Source organism: Simochromis diagramma, unplaced genomic scaffold, assembly GCF_900408965.1.
Source record: "Simochromis diagramma unplaced genomic scaffold, fSimDia1.1 OVJJ01000333.1, whole genome shotgun sequence".
NCBI classification, from domain to species: domain Eukaryota; kingdom Metazoa; phylum Chordata; class Actinopteri; order Cichliformes; family Cichlidae; genus Simochromis; species Simochromis diagramma.
The window spans coordinates 2,021,018-2,044,016 of record NW_024386765.1 but is presented as its reverse complement, the minus strand read 5'-3'; the positions used below and the strand labels follow the sequence as shown (position 1 = coordinate 2,044,016).

The window sequence follows — 22,999 nt, the reverse complement described above, 5'->3', positions numbered from 1 at the left end:
TGATATCAGCTAAACAGGTAAAACAACTCTATTTCGTTATATTTCTTTCATTCTTTAATACTTTGTGTTTATTCTTTATATATATTTTTTTTTTTTTACTTTTTTTATTTTATTTGTGAAAATAGCTAACTTTAACAACAGGCTAACGAGTGCCATTAGCTAATTTAACAGTTCTAGTTTTTTCTATAAAAAAACTGCAGCTCTCTGGTGGACAGGATAGGATTAGCTTTCGAATAGATGGGTATCACTGTCCTGACTTTTTGAAGACAGAATGACCACATTTAAACAGGATAACTTCAGCTTAAGTTTTCTTGTTTAACATTTAATGCTAATGCTTGCTAACATTAACTAAAAATATTTGCTAGCATGGTTACCAAGGCACTAGCAGAATTTCTCTATGAACTTAAGTAATGGTGTTTGTCAAATAATTTTATTTAAAAATGTTCCAAAGGGCACACTAGAGAAAATATGTTCAAGAAGTCTAGTCTGGTTACCTGAATTACCAGAGGGGAAGCGTCTTTTTTTTTTTTTTTTACCGCTGAAAGTTTCTGTTTGCTGCACACGTTTAAGAACAAGCTAAATTTTGACCTAACACCTTGCAGACTCAGAGAAGTTTATAGTCTCAAAGTATACATGTTCACAACTTAAACTCTAATCTTTCTGTTTAGCATGGATTTGCTTTTCCACAAAATTTTTCGAACTAAAACCATCCACCTCCTTCTGCTGAGAACAATTTGGCTCCCACTGTTGAGTTGGTTAATTATTCTCTTAGGCCTCATGATTACTGTTGACTAATTTCATATCTCACAGGATCAGTTGTAAAAGTCAAGTGTTGATTAATGCATGTTTAAAGTGCCCAGTTCAAAGAAAAAGCATTATGTAAAAGTCATTTGAATCTTAATACAGCAAAACTGTGACCTACCATTTCAACAGCAAGGAAGGTGTATTAAATGCCACTTCTACTGCTATATCTCACAGGTTTGCAAGAAAGTATCACTGAGAATGATGGGAAGCACTGAACAGTCCTGACTTTGACTGTATATTTTATTGTGTATTTGATTATTTCATTGGTCAGCCTACCCTCAGATTCCTTTGAAAAGGAACAGGAAACAGCTGCCGAACAGGCACTCGCCCACAGCGCTCTGTCACGTCTTCGCTTCCCAAACCTTTTCCCATCAGTGCTGTACTCCCTCTTGAAGGGACAACTTTATGTTCCTAGACAAAAAAATCCTTTCGCTCCTTTGAAGTGGGCGGTGAAATTTCTGTCTGGGACAGTTGTGGGAATGTGTTTTCATAATTGTAATGCAGAGTCAGCACTGTAAACCAATTCTGTGCTATGTGAAGAATTTCAACATGAATAAATAACCTCTAAATTCATTCTCAGACATTATTCATAATATATTAGTCGGTAGGATGTAAATGGAAACCTGTGGGAAATACACAACGTCTGAAAGGGAAATGGCAATCTTCGGTCTCTAGACTGAAGAAGTCACTTGGATGAGTGACAAATTGTTTCTCCCACTGAAAACGCTATGTCCAGATGAACAGAATCAAGTCTGTTTTAAAAGCATAATTTTATACTCAGTTAAATGTGAAACTAATGATTGAGACTGTAAACTGTTTCCTGAAGGTGTTAGAAAGAATGGATGTTTAAGTCATTTTTTATCAATTTGTCCATCTTTAATATACTGTTTATTTTATTTTTAAAGCATCCACCACTTCAGAGGTCTGTCAGCTGAACATCAGCCTCCTACAATGACCATAAAATTCTGCTACACTTGTTCCCAGGTCTCTTGGGGGTCTTGGTAACTGTTCTGCAGGGTAACTGAGACAGACAGAGCAGACACGGATTAAGGTGCATCTATGATATGGCATTCTGCAGGCTTTGAGCAGATCGACTGAGACAAATATACAAGTGCACCTTTAGGGTGGATGTGATCATTCAATTTTGAGTGTGTTTACCTGCTCTAAACACAGGAAATTGTCTGTCTGTGTTTGTGTGTCTGTGTGTATCACAAAAACACAGTTGTGTATTTTGTTTAACCTCAGTATATATGACAGTCATCTGCTGTCAGAGTCAGATTTCAATGGCGGTGTTGCCCATCCTGGATCTACTCCCAGCACTTATACAGTTATCCCGTAGACTGACTTCAGTTTCCTTGACCCTGCTATGCAACCAACCTTGAAACAACACTCCAACTCATCAGTGTAAAAAGATAAAAAACTTGGCACAATTTCATGCCTTGCCCTGATGCTTCTCCCTTTGTTGACGGACTAATTACCCTTTTCTTCCTAGTAAATATGTGGGGCATTTAACAGGCGCTTAGCTTGTTTTGCATCTACTTCTCAGGATATGCCGCTCATATTTTAGAGCACAAACCACGTGACAAACTGAATGAACACAATGGTGTTGAAGAGGATTCAGCTGTGTTTTTTTTAATGATGTTGTACACTGTGTTCCCCAAATGAACCTGTGTATGTATTGTAAACATTCACAGAGTCCTAACTGGTCTGTTTGGAAAGCAAACAGTGAAAATGGAGGCAAATCTATTGTATGACCTCTGGACCATGCACATCTGACCTGATTCACTCTTGCTTCAAACAGCCACTGATGGCACTAACAAAAGAAAAAAAGAGTTGAGTACTGCTTGTCAACACGCTGGTATTCCCTTACATCTAGATGCTTACAGAGATAGAAACTGGCTTCTGTTGATGGAAATTCTATACTCATGATGTTTCTCATCCTCAGGCAAAGTGAAAATCTAGCAAGACAGGTCTATGACTATGTCTGTAAATTGCACAACATTTCCTCATTCCAGTGGGACCAACTCCACTTGTGTTATTTTCTCTCAGAGTACAAGACCATAAAACCAGTGCAACTGGTTTCTGTGCATTCTGGAAAGTAAGTATGAGTTTTTACTACTGTGGTGCACTAGACTTTCTTGTTTTATGTAGTGTGTGCACTGTGGGGATACATGGTTAATAAAAGTGCCCACTAAGGACAGGCCCAGGCCCAATTTCAAAAAATTTCAATTTCTTTGAAATTGAGATTAACATATCCTATTGCAAAGTATCAACAAGACACTAAACAACAACACAGAGACTAAGAAGGCAAGAAAGAGGCAAAAACTAGAGCCTGACTGAGGTATTCATCACATACTTAACAGTAGTGGCAAATATGTTAGGTCCAAAATGACCCAGTGTGAAAAAGTATACCCCCCTTTTTTACAGAACATAATGCGAAATAATATTTTAAAAAAGGAAAAGATCCTTGGAATATTTTATAACTAGCTTCATCACTCTCAGCACAATTAGCTGTGTTTGAAGTCCAAACTTTCAACACAAGCTGAAAAAGAGACTCTGCGTGACTGCAGCTTGTTGCTATGTCAGCTTATTCACATGCCGGTCATGCGTTTTGGAGATGCAGGTTACAGTGTGTTAATAACACTCACCATCATTCCACCTTCAAAGTGTTAATACTACCTTATCTTAAACCTGTCTTAATAAACAACAATGTCATATGAAAAACTAGGGTGACACTAGGGGTGGCAAGAGATCATTTCAGGGTGGCACATGCCACCCAATGCCACCCCTCTAAATCCGCCCCTGGGTGGTGGAAACCTTCATCTAGAAGAAATGCTGTAAAACTTGTGAAAATACAGTTAACAAAAATGCCCTCACTAACATATTCTAGTGTCTCCTTAAACTGGTTGTGTTGCTTTCACGCAGAACAGTTACCCGGGGGTGGCCGTGTCCCATGATTTCTCTGTGATCTGGTCCCTGAAAGCCACGGGTGCTGTGTGGGCTTCGGGGGTACAGCGGAGCAGTAGCAGATTTCCGACACTAGGGGGTGTAAAGAATAAAGGAGGGCTTTATGGAGGATAGGCTCTGACGTAAGAGACGTCGTAATTTCCACGATTCTTTTATTCGTTCAGAGAGTAGAGCAGAGAAAGCACGCCGCTCTGAGTCACACAACAGACACGCCGTGGACTCCTCGTGGCTGAGGCCGGCCTGAGCATCAGAGCGACCGGCACATCAGACTGACGACAGAGGGGGGCGAGACGGGAAGCTTTGTGCTGCAGACAGAAGAGGAACCAGCTCAGCCAGCGATGTCAGGGCTGAAGAAGAGAAACTCCAACTCGTCCGTGGACAGAGAGGAGGATAAGCAGGTCACTGAGAGGATGCTGTCCCCGGGTAGCGGCAGTGATAGGGGGGGCTTCGGTCAGGATGGAGGACCGGGAAGCGACCTCAGCAGCCCCGGCAACGTCACAGCAGGAGACGGAGCGGAGGAAGGGGTCGCCCTGAAGAGGACCATCACGCTGTTGAACGGCGTGGCCATCATCGTGGGCACCATCATCGGCTCGGGTATCTTCGTCACGCCGACAGGCGTAGTGAGGGAGGCTGGCTCTGTGGGTTTGTCCCTCATAGTGTGGGCGGTGTGCGGGGTCTTCTCCACAGTGGGCGCCCTCTGCTACGCGGAGCTGGGGACCACCATCACCAAGTCCGGCGGCGACTATGCCTACATCTTGGAAGTGTACGGCTCCCTGCTGGCATTCCTCAAACTCTGGATCGAGCTGCTTATCATCCGGCCGTCCTCCCAGTATATCGTCGCCTACGTCTTCGCCACCTACCTCCTGAAGCCGCTGTTCCCCGTGTGCTTGGTGCCGGAGACGGGGGCCAAGCTAGTGGCCTGCCTCTGCATCAGTGAGTATCGGAGCTCAGGCACCGGCCGAGATGATGCAACTTTAGTGTGTGTGTGTGTGTGAGAGAGAGAGAGAGTCCCTATGCAGGCGGTTGTGGTTGCACTTCCTGTATATATATATATATATATACTATAAAAACACCTGTGCCTCGTGGGCACCTCGTGGGCACCTCCTGAGATAATAATGAACGACTTTGCTCACACACACAATATATAAAGCCTCATCCTATGGAGCGCGTGCGATACCATCAGCACTCGCACACGCGCGCGTGTAGTAGTGAAAAAAAAATGCGGCGATATTACATCAGCTGCCGGGATGATGTAGGTTGCTCACAGGTTATAGGTCTTAAAAATAACCCAATTGATTGCTTTGAAATAATTCCTGGTGTTTATCATAAATAATATTTTCAGTGACGTGAGAAGCAGCAAAGATTTCAAAATAAATGCCTTCATTTTAATTTCTTAAAGCTTAGATATGATAACTTAATGTAAGTTGGTTTTATTAAATCAAATGCAAGCAAATATACACCGATAGATGATTTAACCCCAGTTTTAGTGGTGCGGTTTAAAAACAAGTAATTTATCATCAGTTTTCCGTGTCGCATGTCTAAGTTAATAAACAACCACACATTTATGATGGATGTGCAGAGAGTTTTCTATGTGCACTGGGCTGTTTTACACCTTATTTTGTCTTAAAGCAATTATTTCAGGATTCTCACCTGTTTCATCACTTCATTCTTCTTTTCAAGACTTCATGGCAGCCTGAACATAAGTTTAGAGGTGTGTGTGTGTGTGTGTGTGTCTGTGATGTAGGTGACGGTGAGGTGGTCAGGGTCGCTGCACATTCATAGCTCCTAAAGTCTATTTTAGTGCCGGGTTTTGTTTAATTTGACTGCTGCTGGAATCTGTATAATTCAGATCAGCGTGTCTCTGTTCCCTTCAGGTTTGTGAATATACGTGTACGCTACATGCCCAAGTATTAGCCATTAGTGTGTGTTTGTGGGTCTGGATGCCAAAGTGTGTCTACCCCTGTACTGTACTTGGCCTCCTTCTCCTTTGTCCTGGTCTCTCAAATACAGAGCCTCATTGTGCCGTCTCGTCTTTCTATTGTGGCCCCGACCTGATTTAGGAGCTTTGAACAGGCCTGCTGCTTTAGTTAATCACTTCTAACAGGCTACTGCAGCAACTTTGCGTGTGTGTGCGTGTGTGTGCGTGTGTGTGTGTGTGTGTGTGTGTGTGTGTGTGTGTGTGTGCGCGCGCGCGCTTATGGAGGATAGGGTAGGCACCAGCCGGTACATGGGCATTTAAAAGACAGATGGGTACAGGAGGAAAGACTTTATTCTCTTAAAATGTGTCACCCCTGTAACTTCTTCCTCTGCTCGCGTCATGTTGACAGCAGAACGTACAATCACACACACTCACTGTTAGGTCCCACAAGTGGAGCAGAAGAAACACATTACAAGGTAAAGTTGTGCAATTTGACTGGTTACAAGATTGGTTTCCTATACGCGTAACACACCTGTAAGCTTTATGTGTCAGTGGCCTCTTTTACTCTGTGGTCTTATTCTCTGCCTCCTTTTCGTTCGCAGTGTTGTTAACCTTTGTGAACTGCTACAGCGTGAAGGCGGCCACCAGAGTGCAGGACTTCTTCGCGGCAGCCAAGCTTCTAGCGCTCGCGCTCATCATCATCATCGGATTTGTCAAGATTGGACAAGGTACCTTGCACAAGCACACAGATACACAAATGCACATGTCACCTCTTTGCTCTTATGCCGGCTTTATTTGCCCAACCCTCACTTTATAAACGTTTCCCTCCATCCCTCCAGACACACCTTTAACAAGTTAAAATGTAAATGACCAACATGGCTGAAGACGGGCTGAGGTAGCCACAAATATGCAAATGACACGTGCTGACAGTTTTTCTATTTGGACTTGTGCATCTCCATGATTTATAGTTCAAAGCACTCTTTTTCTAATATACTCAGGCTTGATGAACCCACTCAGTCTGTTTTTCCTCCCTCTCCTTTTCACTGACTGTTCCTAAAAAAGCAGGAGGTTTGAACATCAGGTGGGTGTGGCTTCCGTGCTCGCCGTCTGAGATGCCCACATTAAGGATTTCTGCTCTCTGTGACACCATACTGATCCATTAGCTCTTATTAAACATTGTCCATGTTTAATAAGAGGATAGACCATCGTGACAGTGTATCAGAAAGTAATTAAAAAGCATAAAAAGGTTACTTTAAGAGCCTGACACACATTACAAAAGTTAAACAGTAAATAACCTCAATGGTAAAATATGTGAATTTTATGAACTGTGGATTTTGATGTTCCGTTTATATTGTTATTAGATTCCCTTAAATGATTTAGGCAGTGTAGAAAATCTTTACAGTTTGAGTTGAGTGATTGCATCAGCAGTCGAGGAAGTTGACGGACCAGTTTGTGTGCCATGCGACATAAAACAGGAAGTTTCAGCTGCGTTTACTCCAGCTGTGTATTCCATTGACACAGTAGCTCGCCTGCTGGCACAATCAACCCTTACGTAAGCAGGTAATCTCAGTTTCAAGGGGGAGATCCTTAAATTAGATTACTTAACTTAATGGATCTGTGTCTCCTTCACTAAGAGATTTGAAGAAGTGTTGTCGTGTACCTTTTTCCTCAAAGTCAGTCTAAGATTAAAACCGGCAAACTGACTGTGACTGTGAGGATAATTGTGTTAAAAAGAAAGTCGTGATGGCCCAGACGTATAAAGCTTTCATGTCTTTCATCGCTTGTGACTCCTAAATTGTGTCTGGATCGCCTCTCTTTCAGCTGCTGTGTTCCCATCCCGAGTAAATCCTCACACACGTGATTTGTAGATATTTGATTTCATGGAGTGACTTCTGAATTTTATTAGTACCAACAGGATCTGGTGAAGCGTTGTGTAAAGATAGGACAGATAAACCATATAATGGCTCTTATGTAGGACGCATTTGGGAGTGTGCTCATTGACTGTTACAAGTCTGAGTCACAAATAACTTCTGTTTGAACAAGTACGAACATGTGCTCAGCTCACTATAAACCACTGAAAAGTGTGCTTTTAATCAGACAGGAAGTGCGCTTACGCGATCAAACTGCCCTCTAGAGGGAGGGTTTGGCAGTCTCAGCCAAGACTGACTACCACGGTCTACATATCAAAGCTGACAAGACCCCTCTGCTTCTTTTGTGAGGTTAAAGCTTCTACCAGGCGACTGGAGGCTTGTACCCAATCTGCTGCCCGTGTTGGCTCCTAACTGTGCTCTCATGGCTGGCTTTCTTCCTGCACGCAATGAAGCTGTTGTCCATCGTATTCCTCTGAGAGAGACGGAGGAAAATGGAAAACGGGGGTACATTAGATCATTAGCATTAGATCAGAGTAGCTCTCCTGGACAGAAATAGTAAGAAAGAAATGCAATAAAAGGGAATACAGCAAGCACTGTGTATTGAATGAGGATGAGCTGGTACATCTGAGTATAAGGAGATTGACCACAGGGCTTATTTTGGCTCTAGACTCTGTACATAACCTGTGTATTTTCACTGTATGAAACACTGACGTCAGTGTAAACACACTAACACCTTATATTCCATCGATGTATTGAAATTCAGCAGATTTTGTGTCAGTACTGGTTTACTTAAAACTGCAGCTGCATTGCAAAGTTGATGCAGTTGCACAAGTGTCCACATTCAAAATAGCAACAACAAAAAAAGGAAATAAGCTAAAAAATTATGAAGGAAATGCATCAAAACACAACTCCGAAAGCAGACCGGGTTTAGTCTGGCTTTACTTCAGCCTGTTTCTTTAGTGATAAATGTGTATCTAAAACTACGTTAACAGCACACTGCAGCACCAGCCAGTCTCTGCTGTTTTTGTTTTCATATCAAATCCAAATCCACTGTTTATGTTCTGATCCCTTATTAGTTGCCGCTACTGCCAAATTGTTGGTGTAAAACTTCAGCTAACTGTTGCACACAGAAGTAAGTTAGCAAGGGTATCCTGTTATGGGGTAAGATTACTTAATCAGAACCAAACTGGAATAAATTTAACATGTTCAGCTGGAGCTGTGAGGTGCACTGGAGCCACAGATGCACAGGCTTAGTGGGTAAAATGACAGGTCGGCGATCATAGGTCCGAGATCACCTGAGTGGCGGTCGATTAAACCCGAGCTGCGTCTGGTTCAGCATGCATGTCTCCTTGTCAGACTTTTAAAGCCACTATTTTCGACTTATACACCGATGTTCTGTGCCGCACTCGTTAAATCTTTGTAAAGTTGAGGTGACTTCCCAGTTTGTTAATTTAAGGTGCTCGACCAAAATCATGCCGTATGGATCCAATATTGAATATCCAAAGGTAAAAAGGTTGCAGTGACTCACAACATTTGATAAAAGTTGCCAAAATATCAATTTTCGCTGTTTTTGTTCATGTCAGAAAACCTGTGTCAGCCTTGTGTCAGTAACGTGGGGAATTCATAGCAAACTGTGGAATCTGTAACATCAGCAGCTGCAGGGAGCAGCCTCTGACCTTTGTGCTCTACTCTCACAATACCGTTAATTACATTAATACTTTTGAAATTAATTCTTCCCCCAGTAGTGTGAGAAAACTTCATCAAAGTGTTCTCAAGTAAATAACAAGCATGAGCTGTACCTGCTTTTACTCTGTGGCCTCATTCATCTTTCCTTCCTGATCCGTTCCCTGTAAGCTGAATGCTAAGTTCACCTATCTAGTGTCTGTTTTGGTTTGTAAATGAAACACGAGGACGGATTCTACCAATTTGTTATTCTAGTCCTTTTCTAAGTGTCATTTCTGGTTTGGTGTCTACTCTGAATCAATTTTAAGATCTTCAATCACCACTCTGCTTCTAATAACTGTTTACCTGGGACGTCTCACATTACATAGACTTCTAGAAAGACTAGGCATGTGCCTGTGATTATATCAACAAACGAAAGCATAATCCCTCTTTCTGTTGTAGCTCTCTCTGGCTCGTGACTGGTTGAGTGCGCCTCGAAAGCACCTCATGCACTAATGGGTTCACTTTAGATTCAACAATTCCAAATATTTCTAGCTTTCTGAAGCATTTAGTGAGTGCATGGGAATTGTTAAAGCACGGCTCTGAAGCTTTACACATAGGGCCCTGTTCATGAGGCCTGGAGTGTCAGATTAGAAGGCAGTGCAATCTGATTAGCTTCAATAAAGCCTCCGCCTTCTTAGTTTGACTGCCGCCCACACTGTTTGTAAGAGAAGCAAACAGAGAGAAGGTTGACCATCTATCTGTAAGAACAAGTTCTCCCTCCCATCGTCTTCATTTACTTGACTGTAACAGGAATTATTCAACACATCCGCTCACAAACTGCTGGGTCACACTTCAGCACGGCTCTCCCTGCCCCAAGGTGTCCAAAAAGTAAAGGCGTGTTTGCTAGAAAGCCTGTTTACCATACCTGATTCACAGGTGGTTACCTCCCACCTATGTACAAATACTTCATCTCATTTCAAACAGTATAACTAATCCATGTGCTACCACTAACTGTGAGTCTGAACCACATCAAGAAACATATTTTCTGATGTAAAACCAGCCTATTCACTGTATTGATGTGAAGAAACAAGAATAGCTGAGAAACTTTAAAGCTTACACCACAGCGGCTTCTAATAAAGGCACAAAAGCCTTTATTAGCAGGGAGCTGTTGAGAAAGCCAGGAAATGAAGGGAAAGAACGCAGGGGAATGACAAGTAGAAAGGCCTTGTATTTGGAATCAGACTCGGGGTTACAGCTGACGACATCTGTGCCAATTTGATCTGCCCACTAACAACATGCATTGGTACTGGGCCTCACTGAAATGTAGAGAACTCTTTGCGTGAGGAAGTGACTGTAAATGATTATAAGGTAAGCAGGTTAATATTTCTTACAATAAATAAGTGGATTAAAACCATTGTCATAGCTGCGTGCTAAAGACCTTGACCGATTTTTGCCATTTCATGACCTGTCAATATTTGTGGTTGTAAAGAGTGTGACTGAGAGAACTAATATGCACTTGAAATAAAGTGTGCTTATCAAAAAACTAAAGAGGTGTCTTTGAGTGCATTGTCAGAGTTGTGCTTTGTGCCCTGATTCTACACACAGAATGAACAAAAGGCAGGAATTTAGTTCATTCAGGTGTTGCTGGCAAGTTATCGGCTGCGTGTGTGTGTTCTCTGTCGTTCATGCATATTTGGTTTTTTGTGTGTGTGTGTGTGTGTGTGTATGTGTGTGTGTGTGTGTGTGTGTCACTTTCACTGTCTGGTGCCTGTATCATGAGACCAGCTGGTGGTGGGTCAGCGTGCCCAGACCGATATGGTGGAATGTGATGAGAGGTAGAAACAGAACTGTGAGGAAAGTCCCCCACTCTGACTTTAGGCAAACATTTAAAGGTTTCACCATACGCATGCCTAAAAATAGGAGGTCTAAGTGTAATCAGTTCAAATAAAACGCATCATCTAGCTATGAAAAGAGGCTTATTTGGTTGCTTTTTTGTTGGATCATTCACACAAATGGCTTGCATGAGTGATCCAACAGAAATGTGCCTTAATTTGGTTGCTTTTCTTAAAGATTAAGTTTCTGTGGGTTTTTTTCCCCCTTTAAATATCAAAGGTCACGAAGTCCCGTAAAAATATCATATCAGAAAAGGAAAAACAAAAGGAGCTGTGATGAGTCGGACTTCGCTGTCATAGGAATCTGTAAAAGTTGCTATCAAATTGGTCGTTCCACAGATTTTTAAGCCTGATCAGAAGCTGTGAGTTTAACAGGAATTCTGTCGAGTTGAGACACGGGTCAACATAAGGCCTGAGGTGGATGACATGACTTGTGCAATGTGTGGCTACTCACATGGTTTAAAAAAAAAAAAAATCTATTCTTCTTCATAGAAATGTCAAACCAGCATGAGCAAGCTGCTTTGTGACGTTTAACTGATGCTGGAATATGCAGCAGAATATTTAAAGGCAAACTCAGACGACAACTGTCCCAAATATTAAAAGCAATCCATCTTAAGGGGGACCCATCATGTAGATGGTCCATACTTTTATTCTTGCAATAGATATTTTTGCATGATTCACAGTTCAAAATAATCAAACTTCTTCTTCAGACGGGCATTGGTACAACCTCTCACTTTAGCTGTTTAAAAAAAACAAAGTTTTAGGTTGTCACCTAGGTCCAGTTTAAATGCATCAAAGCTACGGGAATATTAACACCAGACAAAGTGTGCACATGTAATTGTTGCCATGTCCTGTAATATTGGCAGTGCTGACTTATTAAGCATAAAGAGCCGTTTAATTTTGTTTAACAAGTGAGCCCCCCCCCCCTCAGCTGGCCAGCGAGAATGGTCAGCTGGGGGGGCGCCATGGTCTCTTGACACTGTGGCCACACATCTGTCTGCCTCATCATAGGTGGAGCAATGCATGAGGCTGTCCGTCGGACCAGGCTGCACAGTAATCGGGCGTTTCCCACGCTGCACATTGGCTCAGGGCTAACCCCCCCAGTACCAACACTGCCGGGGGCTGTTGGTTTAGCAACCGTCGCCATGTCTGAGAATGAGAATGCATGTCGTGGAGAGCAGGAATTTGTACACAGATCCCCTACAACCAGCAGAAACCTGAAGGACTGGGAAAAGAGGCAGTGATCAGAATGTGATAAATCCCCATAAGGGCTCAGGATTTGAAGAGAAATACAAATGCTGTCTGCTGGAACAAGTTGCATTTATATCAGCGTTAGCATCTCATATGCCATTGGATGGAGGGCACGATCCATAGAGCTATGATAATTAGAAATAACGCAAATGTTAAAAAGTTGAACTATCCTTAACCACAGACTTTCCCCTGCTCCTCTCCCTCGTCTTTTAACTCTGCCTCTTTTATAGGCTGCATGAGCCTTATGTCAACCCGCATAGCCTCGCCACTGTCTGGGTCACTTATTGACTGTCTCAGCCAGGTCTTAACTCCAGTAATTCTGCAGTCCTTCACTGATCCGCATAGTAGGGTGGATTTAAGCATGATATTAGACTTTTGCCTTTCAAAGGCTCTTTGGCTTGTGGATTCACTGGTCAGTGTTTTATGTATTGTGCCAGAATGACTGGTCAACCTGCCCGTGGCCCAATAGTGCAGACGGTGAACTGGGGCTTTAAAAAATAAATAAATAAAAAATAAAATCCTAATCCTTTTGTCTTCTCCAGGTGATACAGCCGGACTTCTTCCAGAGAATTCCTTCAAGGGGTCCAAATATGAGTTTGGAAGTATTGGCCTGGCACTCTACAGTGGCCTGTTTGCTTACGGTGGCTGGTGAGTTAACACATCAGCCTAGCTGTGCAATTAGTTTGCTGTCCACTGTGTGCCTGTATCCAGTTTCCCTCAATTCAAATGTTAAACCTAGTGCTTGGAGACGGTGTGAAAATGGGTCAAACGCTGGGGCATTTTTTCAGTAACATATCATCTGATAAGTCCAATGAATGGCTATTACAAATAACACTGAACATACTGTACATTACTAATGTTTCTTTTAAATAATAAATATCAGAAAAATAAAGGTTCAGTGCATCTTCATTGCTTTTTTTTTTTTTTACTGTTCAACACCTATTTGTTGTCTCTTTTGTTTCCAGGAACTACTTGAATCTTGTTACAGAGGAGATGATTGAACCTTACAAGTAAGTTGATCACAATTGTGATTTTACCTTTAAAATTCATGTGGAGTAGTCAAAAGTCCACAGTTGTAATCAGCCTGCCGTTGTTGCACGTTTTCCTCAGAAACCTTCCTCGAGCCATCATCATCTCCCTGCCGATAGTGACAGCAGTGTATGTCCTAACAAACTTGGCCTATTTCACCACACTCTCCCCCGATCAGATGCTTAACTCAGAGGCTGTGGCTGTGGTGAGTGCTTTGAGCTGCAGTAATGTACAAAAGTCTTGAGCCATCCCTCATTTCTTTATATTTTGCTAGGAAAATGGGAAATTGGTTCGGTGATTTATTAAAAGATATAAGACAAAAACAGAGTTTGTACCGTTCTAACAAGCTTGAAAGTCTGTATTTGGTATGCTTTAAGTGCTTCCTATCTAACATTCACACACATTCATACTCCAATAGATGCTTCGGAGAGGAGCTTGGGGTCTTTCCGAAGGATATTTGACATGCAGACTGGAGTAGACTGAACCAGCAACCTTCTGATTAGTATACAACCTGCTCTAATCTACCTCCTGAGTTAAAGCCAATCCGAAACCACCTGTGGAGCAGAAGGGAAATTTTCTTGTAATTCCTTTAAGTGGTCTTAGGGAATAGTTCTCCAGGCTTCTTCAAGGACATTTGAAGCTCTTCTTTAGATGCTGACTGGCTTTTGTTCCATTCTTTATCAGGATGATCACATACTACTTTAATAATGTTGAAGCCCGGCCTCTGGGGAGGCCAGTTCATGAGTGATAGTGTGTTTTTCTATCCAGGTGTGCTTACTGCATAGTGTTTGGGATCATTGCCAATTTGAAAAAATGAAGCCATTGCCCAACACTGCCTGCAATGTAACCCCAAACCTTGACAGAGCCTCCACCATGTTTTACAGCAGTATTTTAAAGCAGCCAATATCCAAAGAAAAACTTTAAGACACCTTCAGGAAGTCTGGAAAACTACTGCCCGGGACCATTTTATGTTTAGTTTCCAAGAAGTCGGTCTTGATTGTAATTGTCTTAAAGAAATTAGCAGTGGCTCAAGGCTTTTGCACAGCACTGTATATTTGGGTGGGGGGTATAACAGGTCCAAAGATCTGAATGCTGAATATATGTTGCTGATGTTGTTGCCTACAGGATTTTGGTAACTACCACCTGGGTCCCATGGCGTGGATCATCCCGGTGTTTGTAGGCCTGTCCTGCTTCGGATCAGTCAACGGCTCACTGTTCACATCATCCAGGTAACACTCTCACACCAACCATGCTAAAAAAAACAACAACTCGCGCACACACACACAATTAGCAAGTGTTAAGAGTCAAGATTAGAAACACTCAGAGCCTCTTCATCTTTCTTTTCACAGCGATTAATCACATATCTGTGTCTTTCTATTCATCTCAGGTTATTCTTTGTGGGTTCTCGGGAGGGTCACCTGCCCAGTCTGCTGTCAATGATCCACCCCACTCTGCTGACCCCACTCCCCTCACTTATATTCACTGTATGTTTTTGGTTTTTTAACTTTACTTTATTGGCACGCAAGAGAACACATCTTCTGAAACCATAGCTAAAATAATAGTGTGCGTGTCTTTTCAGTATTTTAATTTGTGGGATCTCACTTCACTTCACTGCATAATAGGTTATTATATACAGTTACAGAATATTTTTAATTAATTTTGAATAAAAGGACAAAGGTGAACTTTTCTGAAAACAAAGACTTTTTGCTGCTCTCTTACACAGCTGAGAATCAAAACATACCAACATGCTAGCAACTTTTACACCTGCTCAGTTGAACTTCAATGAGTTACTTTATTTAATTGCATGCAGAAAATCTCATACTTGGAGGCAGTGTCACCAGACTTAGAGAGCTAATGTGTTCCATTTCTCTCCGTCTGTCCAGTGTTTAATGACGCTGCTCTACGCCTTCTCCAACGACATCTTCTCCGTCATAAACTTCTTCAGCTTCTTCAACTGGCTCTGCATCGCCATGGCAATCATAGGAATGATGTGGCTCCGCTATAAGAAGCCTGAGCTGGATCGACCAATAAAGGTGAGTCAGCCTCGAGAACTGTTTTTAAGAGGTTTTCAGCAAAAAATGTGGCTGGTGGTGGAGAGAACTAGTCTGTCAGGCAGGCCAAAACAATGGATCTTCTCTTGGTCTTTGTCATCATTGACTCCCACTGAAGTTGGCTTTGGCAGCAGGAAATCTTCCTTCTTTGTGTAAAGCGACAGACAAAGATCCATTCAGTGCAGATGAACAGATACTGATCGCAGATTAAAAGACAGGAGGGGAGCTGGATGCTAGTCAGCTGGTGCTGAGGCTGGCTGCGTGCTTGTGTGTGTGTGTGTGTGTGTGTGTGTGTGTGTGTGTGTGCATGCAGTGTACTCGTGTTACCCATGCTGTGGGGACCTGAATGTGTTTATACAGTCAGTGTGGGAAAAGCAAAAAAAAGTCTTTGAATGTTACATTTGAGGTTGAAAGCTTTCACAATTAGGGTCCAGATTTGGAAAGTTAGCTATGGTTTGGGTAGGTTTGCACGATCTCCGTGATGTCCTCTGAGGTGATGGAAACACAAACGTGTGTGTGTGTGAGTAAGAGGAAGAGCGCTACCGCCGAACTCTCCGCATCACAGAGGACCCTTGTTACAATTTGAGTGTGTGTTTGATGGTCAGAGGCGGAAAAGTGAAAGAGGCAAATGGATGTACTGGTCCAGTCCTGTGTGAAAGCGGGTGGCTGGGACAGGAGCGGCACTGTCCCTGCTGACCTCCATCTCTCTTTCACTCTCCCACTCTTTTCCTTTCTCCTTTCTTTGTCTGTCACATTCCTGCTGTTCAGCCAATGAGAGTAGTGGAGAATCACAGTTAGATTTATTCCTTTTTGTAGGAGAGATACAACACTGTGCCCTAAGAACAGCTCAGTTATTGACAGTGTCCACTCACATTGATGCTACGTGGCCAAATGCATCTGAACACATGTGCATCGCATATATGATTATTGAGCACAGACGCTATCAAACATAACCCGGTAATAAGGATTACTACAGTGGCGCTGGGAGGTCAAATACACTGCAGCTTAAACTTAAGAAAGTATGAGCGAATGTAAAAATACTGCAAAAGCTTTCAAAACACAACAGTTTAAATTTTTCTGGGAGATGCATTCACAGCTTATGTGTTGTGAGGGAGCAAAAGATGCAGGTAATTTTATTTGGATAATCCATAAGATACTGTAGATGCGTGTTTGCTATTAGCCGTTTACACTTCTGTTGTGTTTTGTGAGCTTTTTCTGTGTTTTTTCTATTTACTGGTGTTTTCTTAAGTTGCAGTGCATTTGGCCTCTCAGGGCCACCATAGATTATAAGGACAATCTGTATGGGCTCAAAATGTGGTCATAAATATTTTGTACTTGTAAAAAAGATTTGTGTGTGCGTAAAAAAGATTTGTGTGTGCGTAAAAAAGATTTGTGTGTGCGTAAAAAAGATTTGTGTGTGCATAAAAAAGATTTGTATGTGGACTTAGAAAAAAAACCCCTGCAAGTTACAACTACGAATTTTGACCCTATTTTTCTTCCTTTCATCTGATTGGTCAATGTCATGTCAATCACAAATGTAACAATCCAATCAGAGAACAGATGGGTTTGGCTGTCGAGGGGCGCTTTTTTTTTTAACTGCAGGTCTTTGAAGGGAATAAATGCCCTTTTACATGCCAACCCAGCGTTTTCCTTCATCACCACGACGGAAAACAGTCTGTGGTCGTCCGAGTTTGGTGATTTTTGTGTCACAGGTCTACGTGTTTAATACAGGGACTTCCACAGCCTTTTCAACAGCGCTGCGGACCGCGGGGTGGGGGCGGGCAGTGTTTTGGAATGACAGTCTTCATTACAAAGCTTTCTTCGTTATGAATTAGCATACATGTTTTTATTGAACATTTGAAGAACCAGCAAAAAAAAACCAAACTCTTGTAGAGGACATAAAGTCAGAGATAGAAAAGACAAGGAGCAGGTGCATCTAGTACAGGTAGAGCTGCTGCAAAAACCCACAGAGCCCAGCAGCCAGCGTAACAAATTCTGGATCCTTTGCTTTTAGTTAGCAGTTAGCATTAGCAGCACATCCTGCGTCCGATGTGAAAGGACTTTTATGCTGCGCACTGTGACTCACAGCAATGGTCCTGGGTCAGCCCTGACTTTGTGTTAAACTAATCCTAAAGTAATAATGGTATTTCTAACCACTGACATACCACAACTTTATCCTTTCAACAGCTGCTGAAAGTTAGGGGACCTAGCTGCTATCGGATATTTATATAGCGATCCTCCAGCTTCAAACTGTATCACCCTTCAAGGACCTGCAGTTCAAAAAAGCGCCCCTCCGACAGCCAAACCCATCTGTTCTCTGATTGGATTGTTACATTTGTGATTGACATGACATTGACCAATCAGATGAAAGGAAGAAAAATAGGGTCAAAATCCGTACTTGTAACTAGCAGGGGTTTTTTTTTTTTCTAAGTCCACACACAAATCTTTTTTACGCACATACAAACAAATCTTTTTTACACATACAAATCTTTTTTACACATACAAAATATTTATGACCACATTTTGAGCCCATAAATCTGTGAAAGATTTAGAATTTATTGAATCGTGCCACCTGCCACATCCTGGCATCCCATTTTATCACCTCAGCTAACCAGAGCTGTGAGGGTGGCAGTGATTCGATATTTTACTTGGCTGATGATTTTTACAACTGAAGGGTGCTAATGGAAGAGTCCATTAGTTGACACTAGTGGTTAAATGAGTTTATCTAGCATACATAATAGGGAGCATCCTGTCTTATTGCATCTAGCTTGGCCAGGTTAGATATCACAAAGACTGTATATAAAAGATGGCCGTAGGTTCTGTGCATAGAGTATAAATGATGGATTTAGCCACCATGATGTCCCTCAATGGTTTAGGATTGGATTTTGAGCCTTCCTTGTTAGCATTTCCGCTGCCACCTTATGTGGATGAAATGGTGGAGTGCTAATGTTGTAGCTGCCATAGGGGCAATGCAGACACACACATATTGGCTAAGTGGTGCCACGCCCGTAGCTCAGTTATCCAGGTGGATACGTTGTAAAACAGTTTATGTCATAACTGTTTTTTGTAGCATATTGCAAATATTCTTTTTCCTGCTACAAATTTGGGTATTTTAGGAGCTTTTGACTCCTTTTGCGAGCCTGCCTCAAGTGGCTCATGGAGGAACTGTAGTTTTGGGTCACTTCGCGCTGACTCTAAAACATTGAGCCAATGCAGAAGTGGCTTACAGCGGCGTTATTTCTCAGCAAACACTCAGTTATGAGTTTTTGTGCTTCTCCCTGCAGGTGAACATTCTGCTACCAGTGAGCTTTGTGTTAGCCTGCCTCTTCCTTATCATCGTCTCCTTCTGGAAGACTCCAGTCGAGTGTGCCATTGGCTTTGGGATCATTGGCACTGGACTGCCCGTCTATTTTATTGGTGTGTGGTGGCAGACTAAACCCAAGTGGCTGCGAAATGGAATCCGTAAGTAAAACAAACTCCTCCCCCTTGTCTATGAATATGTTACTTGGAGCATTTTATTCCACCTGTTTTTGTGTGCGCTTTTAATTTGTGCATTAACCTCCTAAGACCCAAACTCTTCCACAGCATGCATTTTTAATTTCTCTTTGATATTTGGGCATATCCGGTTGTTCAGTGATGACGCGACGAATCCTACTTCCGGGTCTAAAGTAGTCTGCATTTAATATGGCTTTTGTGTTGTTAACATGTTTAATGTTATGTATTTTCTTCTATTTGATCTCAAAAAGCTCCTAAAACAGTCAGTGATCCCTGTTGACCTCCCTTGGCTTTTATTACCACTAATCATTTATTTAAGCTCAGTTTTTAAAACCTTAGGATGTAACTACAGCCCAGCCCATGCAGCAGTATATGAATGACTAACCTCGTATTATGGATGGATTATCTCAGTTGTTCTCCTGGCTGAAGTTTGGTCCTTTTACAGCATCCTGCCATGCGATTACATTTGTTCCTGACCACCAAGAACACTCATGTTAACTTTTATCGAGTGGGGAAAAAAGTTAGCTTGTTTATATTATGCTAACATAGCTGTGTCGCTAGCGGTCACGTAGCACATCATTATATACCAGCTAGCCCAACTTCAGTAATCCTACAAACGTCACTGCTGTTTAGTTTTCTGTCTTCATTTATGTTGGAAGTGATAACAGAGCTGTACGTTTTAATTTGTTTCCAAAACCCCGCAGTCAGGACATGCTATATTGTATTTAGATAGAAGCTAGCGAGCTAACTCCCTGCTAACTTCTAACTCCGTTAAATGTCATAAATTCCGTTTTCATGGATGGCTGGATGTTAAACTCAATTGTTACACCTGGTAGAGCAGAACGCTGATCATTTTATTAAAGATGAAAGACTTTAGACAGTTTTTCAACTCTCAGTAATGCCATAGTCATCGTTTGATATATGGACCTGCAGCGGAGTTTAGACCCAGACACGGCTAGTGACGTCAGACTGAACAATCGGATTGCGGCCCGATGAATGTAAAAACAAAGAATTTCCAGATTTTTTTTTTTTTTTTTTAAACCTTATTTTTGTTTTTAAGAAAAATAAGAGCCACATATGAGAATATTTGTTTAAAATTTTGATAGAACAGTAGCAGTATAATGTCTTTGTAAGTGGATATCAGGCCTAAATAACCCAAAATGTGATGTCCACTTAGGTGGACGGCAGGTCCTAGAAGGTTAATATAAGCTCAGTTGATTTTTACTGCGAAAATTCAGTGTTATCTCAAGTTCTGCGTAAAAGTTTCAATGCTAGGTTCAATAAAAACATGACAAGTTTTTCTTCTTGAAACTTTTTAAAATTGTCCTCCGTTCTATATAATACTTTGCTCTTGATTTGTATCCAAGTTTGTTTGTTTTTTTGTTGTTTTTTTTTTTTTTTTTCTTTCATCGCTGAGTTAAATGTTTAACTCCAGGTGACCTCAGCTGTTCTGGCCCCTGAAACCCGGTTCAGGGTTCAGGGTTAGACTCGGTTTGCTAAATCTGAAGGAGGTCCCTGTTAAAGGTTTTTATTAGTGGTGATCTCATGTTTTCCTCACTCATAGCTCTTCTGAGTGGAAATAAGAATGCCTCTGTGGCCTTTAAGGACAGATAAATGGGACTTGGGATGCAGTCATTGTATTTGAGCTCTGTTTGGGTGGAAACTTAGGCGAAGTGATGATTAACCGTCTCCAATGTTTGTTTTTCAGACTCGACCACAGCTCTGTGTCAGAAGTTCATGGAAGTTGTGCCTCAGCAGTCCTAAAAACCAAGTTGCCCTTTTACTTCAGCCAAAAGGCCAAGAAGATTGGGCTAAGATATCATAACTGATGATGTTTGAACTCCGTTAATGCTTTTCTCACACACACACACACACACTCTCGCTCTCTCGCTCTCGCTCTCGCTCTCTCTCTCTCTCTCTCACGCACACACACCTCATATGAACTTGATGAAGACATCTGAAGTTAAACAGCCATTGTCATTCTTTTGGGGTTATTTGACCCTTTTAGTGTCAATAATTTGTAGTTTCTTTTCTTCTTTTCTTTTTATAAAACAAGAACTGTTGTTTTTTTTGGGTTTTTTTTTGTTTTATTTTTGGGTTTTTTTACATTTTCACTAATTGTTCTGTGAATACGTCTAATCTGCTGTCACCAGAAACCTGTTGTATTTAGCGGTGCCTTTACGTTGCAGATGAAGGTGAGCGTAGGTGGGCGATGATGCAGAACCAGCTGTCAAAATAAACAAAAAACAAACAAACACACAACAACTTTTCCCTTCAGGAAGTTGTTGCTGGATATCACTACACACTCCGTTTTGCTCCTGCAGTCTTTACAATTTCAGTGTTGTGTTGTTGTCTGTGCTGCTGTGCTTTTGACAGTAAGCATCTGTCTGCCTCTCAGTGTTGGTTATTTGACCTGGCATGTTGTGCGTCTGTGCACAAAGCTGAACAGAGGCTGTGCTTTTTTTCCTTTTTTGAAATATTTAAAGACGATCAGAGTGCTGACGTCCTCTCACATGTAGGCCTGCTGCTGTGGTTTTATATCGGGTCAACGGGCAGTAAATTAAACCTAATGTATGTTTCGTTTGTCTGGCTAACCAAAGCCCGACTTAAATTTCTCTCTGAGTATAAAAAAATGTGCAGTCTACTGATTCCTCATAGGACTTCTGTGTCTGAAGTGTCTTTAAAATCCTCATGTGGTTAAGCTTGACAGAAGTGCCCATGGGAAATAGTATGTTCTGAAAAGTGGGTCAAAATGTGCAACCTTTCTGCTGTTCTTTTTGTGTTTTTATTTTTTTAGGGCAGGGGTGGGGTTGTCAGTGATGTTAACTGTGGGGATCAATATGTTGGATAACTGAGCCTGGCTCCCAGAGTGCTGCTTTTACTCCATCGCGCTGAAAGTGTTTGAGGCAATGTTTCCAACTACATGCTGCAGTAAAGCCATGTAACACTCACAGCATGAGGTTAGAGTGGAAAGACAGAAACAATGCAGTTTTGTTTTGTTTGTTTTTCTGTAGTGTGTGTGTGTGTGTGTGTGTGTGTGTGTGTGATTGCAGAACAGTTGTTTTTCTGGGCACAGACATATGAAGCTTAAATGCTCCCCTCTAAATTATTCCATGCAAACTTTTCCCCCTTTTTTTTTTTTTTCAACAGTCCTGCCTAGTCATACCCAGACTGTCAGTGAGGAAGTTTGATGTTTTTATTTTTATAATGGGTTCGTTGAGAGATGGAGCACGTTTTCACATCACAATATAACTGCTAGTTTTTCATTTTTCATCCTCGTCTTTTGTTTGCATTTCACGCACAGTAAAAATTAAAAATGGAAAACTAGAGCTGCATTATTAGTGTCCACCCCGCTCCTCCTGGAAAAAGGACCAAAAGTACAGGTTACCATGGCAGCGGTGGATCCAGGAGGAGTGATGTGTATGTTATAGAGTTAGAGCCTTCTAACACTCCAGCCATCGCTCAGAGCTGATGGAGAAACTAACATAAATGCGACTGTAGGAACTTTATTTATTTGTAGCAAACTTTTGATGTGTATTATTAGTCGCTCTAATTTGTTTACAGGGCATTTTGTGAAAAGTGCTTGTCAAATAAATCTTGAGGTTTTTTTCCAGTCTTGTGTTCTGTTTTGTTTGGTTTACATTGTTTGCTCCTCTCAGCTTTCTTTGCATTAATTTATTTGTAAGGAGTATAAAGTACAGATATTAGTGTTAAAATTTAGAGAGGGGGGGAAAAGCTACTTAAGTATAATTTTTAGTTATCTGTACTTAAGTACAGTAATGAAGTATTTGTAGTTTGCTATTTGCCACTTCTGCTGACAGTTAAAAGCATTTCTTCCTTCTGTAGCCATAGCTAAATGCCATCATACCAAGGCCACACCTCTGCTCGTTCCGGCCAACTTTACAACTCTAATATAACATAACCCCGATAAAATATAAAGACTATAAAGTACACATACAGTAAAAAAATAAAAATAAATAAATAAATATTTAAGTAAAGGAAAGATACCCGAAAATTCTACCTAAGTACAGTCATGGACTATTTGTGCTTCATTAC

General features: G+C 41.5%; 1 protein-coding gene across 1 annotated transcript; it reads left to right on the top strand.

The window, feature by feature from the left end:
• Nucleotides 1-2,480: 2,480 nt before the first annotated feature.
• slc7a5 (solute carrier family 7 member 5) lies at nt 2,481-22,556 on the top strand. Its single transcript, XM_040035401.1, has 11 exons — nt 2,481-2,636; nt 2,750-4,704; nt 6,292-6,417; nt 12,911-13,016; nt 13,334-13,378; nt 13,479-13,602; nt 14,523-14,626; nt 14,785-14,881; nt 15,281-15,430; nt 18,733-18,910; nt 20,652-22,556. The coding sequence occupies exons 2-11, from the start codon at nt 4,110-4,112 to the stop codon at nt 20,705-20,707; spliced, it is 1,581 nt and encodes a 526-aa protein (XP_039891335.1). The 5' UTR covers nt 2,481-2,636; nt 2,750-4,109; the 3' UTR covers nt 20,708-22,556.
• The last annotated feature ends 443 nt before the right edge of the window (nt 22,557-22,999 follow it).

Bases quoted from the DNA above. Each gene is read 5' to 3' on its own strand.
- slc7a5 (XM_040035401.1), top strand. From the start codon at position 4,110: ATGTCAGGGCTGAAGAAGAGAAACTCCAACTCGTCCGTGGACAGAGAG. The intron at 13,379-13,478 runs GTAAGTTGATCA...CGTTTTCCTCAG, and splicing joins GAGATGATTGAACCTTACAA to AAACCTTCCTCGAGCCATCA. The intron at 18,911-20,651 runs GTAAGTAAAACA...TTTGTTTTTCAG, and splicing joins GTGGCTGCGAAATGGAATCC to ACTCGACCACAGCTCTGTGT.